The sequence below is a fragment of the Tursiops truncatus genome, chromosome 19, assembly GCF_011762595.2.
Source record: "Tursiops truncatus isolate mTurTru1 chromosome 19, mTurTru1.mat.Y, whole genome shotgun sequence".
In the NCBI taxonomy this organism is placed as follows: domain Eukaryota; kingdom Metazoa; phylum Chordata; class Mammalia; order Artiodactyla; family Delphinidae; genus Tursiops; species Tursiops truncatus.
This window is the reverse complement of record NC_047052.1, coordinates 27343587-27352168: the sequence shown is the minus strand read 5'-3', so window position 1 is coordinate 27352168 and position 8582 is coordinate 27343587. Positions and strand designations below refer to the sequence as shown.

Here is an 8582-nt window from a genome sequence, read left to right as displayed (position 1 = left end):
TAGAGAGGATGGACTGGAGGGCAAGGCTGGGAGTGGGGAGATGAGTGTGGGACCGTGGCCCAGCAGAGAGATGCTAGGGGTGGCCATGTGGATGGTGAGAAGGAGGTGGATTCAAGACATGTCTAGGTGGCCGACTCAGTAGGAGGGGAGTGGGGGAAGACCCCAGGGCAGGGATGACCCTTGCGTTTCTGACCTGAGGAACCAAGCAGACCCGCAACCTGTCAGGAACAACCTGTCAGGACATCAGTGCATCAGTGAGTACATCAGGCCCTCAGGGCAGGGGAGTGGGACATATCTTGGGATTGGAGGATGGAGATAACTTCGGGGACCTGCGCACCTCAGCCCCCATGGGCAGGGCAGGGCAGGACGAATCTGGCTTCAGCTGCCAGAGGATGGAGCTGAGTAGACAAAACACTCCATCTCCTGCAGGAGACCCTGGGCCTCAGCTGACATGGGTGTGACCCACGGTGACGACTTTGCTGCCCCAGTGACAACTGTGCAATTTGAAGATGATAAAGAGCTTCCACACCCCAGCAACCCGGTCCCTGCTCGGTGACTTGGGGCTAAGTTTTGGGGTGTGTGACAGCAGCATCCCCGGTTCCCACCCAGCCCGTGGTAGAGCCAGGGGTAGGCCAGGAACCCTCCCTCCCTCCCTGCTTCACCTGAAAGGAACCCAGAATCAGGCTGGTCCGGCTCCTTCAAGCTAAATCTGGGGCAGGGCATGTTGACCCCTCTAGCTGGTTTTACCCTCGAGGGACTCCCCGTGGCAGCAGTGTCAGGGCTGGGGCAGGAGGGGTGGCAGGGTGTCTGGGCGGCTTGGGGCAGAGGTGTTGAGACCTCTGGAAGCTTCGCCACTTCCTCCCGCTCCGATGCAATTCCCCTTTGTTGCTGTTCTCTTAACAGGCCTGTATCTGGCCTGCTTCTCTGCCTGTGCCCGCCCCTCCCTCCATCTGGAGCGCCCCCTCCCCTGCGGCCCCTCTCGGCTTCCCTCCCTCTCCCTCTTCCAGGGCACATTCCTGATCCCCCTGATAGACCTTCGAGTCCACATAGCACCATAAAGGCCTTTTGAGGCCCTTATCACAGGCCCACCCTCCAGGACACTCATCCGGAAGGTCCCTTGGAGTTTGTTTCGCAGCTGGGAGAACCAAAGAGGAATAAGTGGGTTAATCCCTGGTGAGGAAAGCACCTCAAAAATGTCCCTGGTCTCCTCCGTCTCTTGCAAGTTAGGCTGAGAGATGCACTCATCCCTCCCGGCCCCGGTTCCTACGCCGTGTCACCAACCTGCCTTTCCGTCCTGTCCTCACTCAGTCAAGGCTCGTTGCGAGCCGCTGTATGGCAGGCACTGTGCTTGGCGCTGGGGACACACACGATGGTAAAGAAGGCAGACATGCTCCTGTCGCCACGGAGTTTACTGTCCCGGTGTCACATCCAGGCCATCTTCCCCACTAGGGTTCCCTGCTGTTTCCCCCATTTATCTCTGCACCTTTGCTCCGTGCTCCCCTCATGTGAAATGCCCACCCCTCCTCTTGGTATGAGTCCTCCCACCTGCCCGGCCCAGCTCACTGGCTGCAGCCTCCTTGTGGCCTCCAAGGTGGCCAACCTCTCCCCGCACCCAGGCCCTGCAGCCCTTTACCTCACCTGCACATTCCCCTGTGAGGCCAGGCCTTGTTTCTCCATGCTCACTTCCTGCGAACTCCCCCAAGGGCAAGGGTGACATCTGGCCTCTGCCCGCCCCATAGCCCCTGGCACAGTGCTGGGCACATGGCAGGGGCTCCCTGACACATTTGCTGCTCTGTTCCCCGTCCCCAGCTAGGCAGGCTGCGCCAGCCCAGAGCTAGTCCAGAACCCTCTGCTCCTGTTCTTGTAACCTGTTCCCTAGAAGAGACAGGGGAACTTGGGTTCTTCCAGAGAAAAGTTCTGAGTCTGTGGCAAAACAAGGGAAACTCAAAACCCACTCAGGGAGTTTCCCCAGCAGTGGGTGCTGGGGCGGCCTCACTGTTAATTGCTAATCATTGTCGTAACAGTTTACTGTTGTCCAACAGAGAAGAGCCCCTGTGGGAGGCGGAGTGTCCACAAGACAGGGGGCAGAAGCCACTAGGCAGAGGGCATGGGGAGCAGAGAGGATGCAGAGACTTCCATCCAGGAGGGGCTGCATCAGCAGACATGCCCCCTCTGCGTCCTCCAGGACACAGGCCCTCCCTGAGCACCTCTGGGCTTTTGTGTTTCCTTTCTGTCTCCAGGCCAGAGCTTCCCCTCCCAGCCAGGGTGGCTGAGGGCACCAGCACCCCTTCCCCAGCTGGGCCTGTTTTCTTCTGACTCAGCAGGAGGGGGGCTGCCGGGCACTCCTCTGTGGGAGGTACAGGTTGCCCCCTCATCTGTAGGAAGCTGGCGCCAAAGATGTGCACAGACAGGAAGATGCCACTCCCCTCCCCTCTGCTCCACTGAATGTGCAAATGGAAACCTGCCCCGGGGATAGAAGGAACGCCAGCAGGACAGGCTGGGGGCAGAAAACCCTCCTGGGCTGTGGCTTGAGGAGTGGGTGGGGTTAGGGGTCTCTGGCAGGCGATGTGACCTTAAGAGAAGCAGACAAATTGTCCTCCACTAAGGGAGGACCCCATCTTTCTCAGACCTACAGTCTTGGTGGGGCCTCCTGAGTCCCCCTACAGGAAATGAAACTGAGGTCCAGAGAGGGTCTGCAAGCTTCCTGAGGTCACACAGCAAGGACACGACAGAGCATTCCACCCACAGGGTGGTCCTGCCATGGACAGGAGGACTCCCCCAACCAGGAACTGAAGCAGCCCAGCCTGTGGGAGGTGGCCCTGGGGGAGGAGGAAGAGCACGTGGCCTCCTCCTATGATCTAGTCCAGTGTCATGGTTTCCTTTCACAGGTGAGCTGTGAGGGCTGATGAGGTTATAGTCTGAGCACTGTTCCAGGTTTTAACAAACAGTGCCTGATTTTAACCTACCCTACAAAGCTGAAGTAATCAAAACAGTATGGTACTGCACAAAAACACATAGATCAATAGAACAGAATAGAGAGCCCAGAAATAAGCCCACACTTATATGGGCAATTAATCTGCAACAAAGGAGGTAAGAATACACAATGGGGAAAAGACAGCCTCTTCAATAAATGGTGTTGGGAAAGCTGAACGACTACATGCAAAAAAAGTCAAACTGGACTACTTTCTCACATCCTATACAAAAATAAGCTCAAAATGGATTAAAGACTTAAATGTGAGACTTAAAACCATAAAACTCCTAGAAGAGAACATAGGCTCAGTTCATGTTCTCATGAACTGAGAAATAACCAGTATTGGCATATAACCTGTACTTTTTATCTGTGTGCGTAGATTACATTTTTAATGTACAGTTTTATAAAATATACCATATATACTGTTTAAAAAAAATTAAAAAGAGAACATAGGTAGTACACTCTTTGATGCTGGTCTCAGTAATATTGTTTTTGGATAGGTCTCCTCAGGCAAGGGTAACAAAATCAAAAATAAACAAATAGAACTACATCAAACTGAAAAGCTTTGGCACAGCAAAGGAAACTATCAACAAAACAAAAAGGCAGTCTACTGAATGGGAGATTATATTTGCAAATGACATATCTAATAAGGGGTTAACACCCAAAATATACAAAGAACTCATACAACTCAACATCAAAAAAACGAACAAACAAACAAAAACCAACCTGATTAAAAACTGGGTAGAGGAACTGAATGGACATTTTTCCAAAGGAGACACACAAATGGCCAACCGGCACATGAAAACGATGCTCAGCGTCACTAATCATCAGGGAAATGCAAATCAAAACCACATGAGCTATCACCTCACAGCTCAGAACGGTTATAATCAACAAGACAACAAGTAACAAGTATCGGTGAGGGTGTGAAGGAAAGGGAAGCCTTGTGCACTGTTGGTGGGAATGTAAGTGGGTGCAGCTACTGTGGAAAACATTATGGAGGTTCTTCAAATAATTAAAAATAAAACTACCATGGAATCCAACAAATCTACTCCTGGGTATTTATCTAAAGAAAACAAAAACACTAATTTGAAAAGATATATGCACCCCTATGCTTATTGCGGCATTATTCATAACAGCCAAGATATGGAAGCAACCTAAGTGCCCATCAATAGATGAATGGATAAAGAAGATGTGGTATATATACACATATAAAAAAGAATGAAATAAAGAAGAATGAAATCTTGCCATTTGTGACATCATGAATGGACCTAGAAGGTATTATACCAAGTGAAATAAGTCAGATAGCGAAAGACAAATACCATATGATTTCACTCACATGTGGAATCCAAAAAACAAATGAACAAACAGAGCAAAACAGAAACAGACTCATAGACACAGAGAACAAACAGGTGATTGCTAGAGGGGAGAGGGGCAGGGGGATGAGTGAAATAGGTGAGGGAGATGAAGAGGTACGAACTTCCAGTTTGCAAAATAAATGAGTCACTGGGATGAAATGTACAGCATAGGGAATATAGTCAATAATATTGTGATACCTTTGGTGATTTCGTAATGTATAGAAATATTGAAACGCTATGTTGTACTATTAGAACTAACATAGTGTTATAGGTCAATTATACTTCAATTAGAAACAAAAACAAAACAAAACAAAAACAACAGCACTTGCTGTTGTTTTCATCACTGGAAATGAAATGGTAATAATGGCTCAGTGATTAACACAGAGCTGACTGTGAGAGGGTCAGATGCACCAGACACCCTGTTGCAGGGGTGGGTGGGTGTCATTCTGAGCTGCCTCTGGTAGCTCAGGGACAGAGTGGAGTCAGGCCTAGACCCCATGTGTCAGAATCGAAGTCCAGGGTGGCCCTGGTGAGATGCAGCCTGTGGAGGTGGGCATGGGACTCTCCTTCTAGCTAAGGGACTCCCATAATCTGGTTCGGGGGGAGCCCTGAGCAGACTGTTGGCCATTTTCTCTGATGGCCAGGAGACTGACCTGATGCAGGGATGCTGTGGCCCATGGGGTTCGTGGAAATTCTGCTCAGGGCCTGGCTGGGACTGGACCCTGACCACATGCCCAATGCACACTTGGCTCTTCTAGGAGCCAGAAGGGAACTTGGCTTCCCAATCTCTATAGATTGGGACTACATGGTGATTCAAACCTGCTAGGCTCTGGCCTTCTGGGGTCCAGGGCCCAGCTTAGGGAAGGATCCACAACCAAGTCTGTCTGGGCCTCAGACCTTTCTCAGAATGAGCCGGAGCTCCCCCTGCAGAGAGACACCGTGTGCCCGTGCAGCCTGCCGACCGCCTGAGGATGCCTTCCTGGCACCCTGAAGCTCCTCCGGGCCCAGGTTAAGCAGCCCTTCTTGGCCCCTGCCTGGCTGTCCCCCAACCCAGGGCTCCGTGCATGAAGGAGGCTTGCCAGCCTCAGAGCAGGGGTGCACGCAGCTTAAGATGGAGGCTTTTTGGTTCTGCTAATTGAGGAACCAAGAAATGTCCCCTGTGAAAGGAGAAGTGTGTCATGGCCCCCGGACACATAACCCACCTCTGTCCCCAGCTGAGTGTCTATTCTCTGGAAAGCCGCAAATATTCCAAGACTGGACTTCTGCCGAATCACCTCAAATGCGTCGAACTCCATGGGTCTAGGGAAGGATGTGGGGGGAGGTGACAGGAGGCGGGGCAAGATCCCCAAAGAGGTTAAATAGGTCACCTCCGCACTTGTGCTCATCCTGGTCTCCCCTGAGCAAAGAGACCCACACACAGAGACCTTCTCCTGGGCTCCCGGTACCATGACCTCCCTGAAGATGCTGCTCCTGGCCGCGCTCCTCCTGGGGGCTTCCCTGCAGGACACCCATGCAGGTGAGAGCAGATCAGAGGCAGCAGGAGGAAGGGACACTGGGCAAGGAGGAGTGGGGGCCCTGAGACTACAGCAGTTGGCCACACACATTATTCCTACACCCCACTTATTCCTACAAAGATGCGAGAGGCCGGCAGCAATAGGATTTTTTTTTTTTTTTTTTGCGGTACGCGGGCCTCTCACTGCTGTGGCCTCTCCCGTCGCGGAGCACAGGCTCCGGACGCGCAGGCTCAGCAGCCATGGCTCAGGGGCGCAGCCGCTCCGCGGCATGTGGGATCTTCCCAGACCGCTGCACGAACCCGCGTCCCCTGCATCGGCAGCCGAACTCTCAACCACCGCGCCACTAGGGAAGCCCCAGCAATAGAATTTTGAGGGAGGCATTCAAAGGAAAATGATGGAGATGAGGATGCGGATGCCCCAGGACTTGGGGCTCAGCTTCTGAGGAACAAAGTACTTGCATATCTCACACTGCAAATGTTGTGAGGCAGTGACTGTGGTTGTGTTTTGACAGTGGAAAAGGAAGAATTCTCACAAGTATTTGTTAGAGTCTATTTTAGTAATGGGTCTTATATACAATGAGAGGATCAGCATAAAGGCAGGAGAATTGGTTCCCAGAGCAGGTGAAAAAAGAGATTTTTATACTCAGTTGGGAAAGGAAGACTGAGATAAGATTGCTACTTTAGAAATAAAGCTGGCTAGCGCCCTGTGTGGTGACATGGTGACACAGCTGCTGTCTTCGGGCTTATCTTAATGGGGTGATCTTCATAGCTGGCTGCACGTTCACTCTCACTTCATAAAACGCTGGGCCTGGTCAGCTCCGTGTTAGTCAAACCAAGTTCCACCCCCGAAGTGGTCAGAGGACAGTCAGAGCCTTCCTAGAAAACACTCTGTCGCGGCCTTAATTGTGGTCACAGATTACCAGCTTGCCAGTTAGCAAGTGTTGGATATTTTTTCTTGTGCAAAGATGAGGACACTGAGTCCCAGTAAACTGTGTTCACACCCCGGACCTCCACTTTCTCATCTGTAGAATGGGGTAGTGACAGCACCTGTCTCCAGGTGTGCTTGAGGGCTGAAGGGGCAGCGGTAGCAAAGGCTCAGCCCAGAGCCTGGCCCAGAGTCAACATTTGGTGATTCGGGGCTGGTCTGAGTGTGAGCACACACGGATGCACACACATGCAGACACACACATACATGCACAGACTCCCCAAACACATGCAGATACACACATGCACACACACAGAGATCTCACACACACAAATATGCACACATACAGACACACACTCACAGGCACACACACAGACATGCATACACAAACCCTCCCAAACATACACAGACACGTGAACAGACAGACACACAAACTCAAAGGGCCCCCCAAAGCACACACAGGACCTCATGCACACAATCGTGCATGCACTGACACACACAGACACATGTGCAGACCCCTCACATACGCCCTACACAGAAATACAATTACAGACCCTTCCCAACCACACAGACACACACATGCAGAAATACACACACACACACGGATCCACCCCGATACCACAGACACACACAGGCACACCAACACACATGCAGATATGCACACACAGACTCGGCTCCAGACACACACGCACACACACACACACACGTGCAGACCCTCACAGAGCCTCCGCCACAACCACAGCCATAGCCATGCACACGCCCTCCCCACGCAGACAGCCGCAGACACACCTGCTGCTGCTTTGTTTCCCCCGCAGCTCGAGCAACCAATGTGGGCTGGGAGTGCTGCTGGGAGTACTTCAAAGGAGCCATTCCTTTCAGGAAGCTGGTGAGGTGGTACCGGACCCCAGAGGACTGTCCCAGGGATGCCATCGTGTGAGTCTGCCTGTCCCCACCCTGCCCCTGTCCTGGGAGCTGAGTGTGGGAGAAGGCAGAGCCTGGAGCTCCCAGAAGGGCCACTGGGGAGCGGAGAGGAGAGAGCAGGGCCTTCGTCCCTTGACCCCCTGGTCCCGCTCCTCAGGGCAGCCCCCGTACCCGACACTGCGAGCCCCCAAAGGGCCCCAGGCTGTGAGGTCTAAGCTCTTCATTGATTTATGGGGAAACTGAGGCCCTGAGAGAGATGGGACAGCCCCATATCACACGGGCAGTCAGCGGCCCATGTGGTCACTTCGCAGGCCCTGGGCTTGAGCCCTGAGCACTGGGCCCCTCCCGGGCACCCCTCGTTCCCAGGCCTAGGTGGGTACAGGCGGTCTGAGGACGGGGGCGGGCAAAGTCGTGCGGCCCCGGCTCCCTGGGAGGGCCAGGCCTGGCAGGAACCCTGGGAGGGTCAGGAATCACCGAGGACAGAGCCGGCTGTCTCAGAGCTGCCGCTGATGCCCTGGGTAACTTCAGACAAGTTTCTGCCCCTCTTGCGGGCTCAGGGTCCTCGTCAGTGCAGGGCGAGGCTGGTCCCGGGGCTCTGGAAGGCCTTCCTGCCCTGAGCGCCCGCGTGGTTTTCTCCCTCTGTGTAGGCTGGTGACTCTCCACGGCAGATCCATCTGTTCAGACCCCAAGGACAGGTGGGTGAAGAAGGCAGTCAAGTACTTGCAAAACACCACGAAGTCATGTGACCTGGCCGCCCAGCCGGCCTGACTTCTCCCTGGCCCATCTGGAGTCTTCCCGCCTCCACGTTCACTACCCCAACCCCGAGCTCCCTGGGTCCAGTGGAGGCCTTACAAGGACAAAGAGGCCGCTGTCCCCTTCTCTGATTAAAGTTTTTCT

The 8582-nt window shown here is 53.2% G+C and overlaps 1 protein-coding gene across 1 annotated transcript; it reads left to right on the top strand.

Moving 5' to 3' along the window:
* Positions 1-5727: 5727 nt before the first annotated feature.
* Positions 5728-8582, top strand: CCL17 (C-C motif chemokine ligand 17). The gene is made up of 3 exons (XM_004313229.4): positions 5728-5842; positions 7580-7697; positions 8333-8582. The coding sequence occupies exons 1-3, from the start codon at positions 5773-5775 to the stop codon at positions 8451-8453; spliced, it is 309 nt and encodes a 102-aa protein (XP_004313277.3). The 5' UTR covers positions 5728-5772; the 3' UTR covers positions 8454-8582.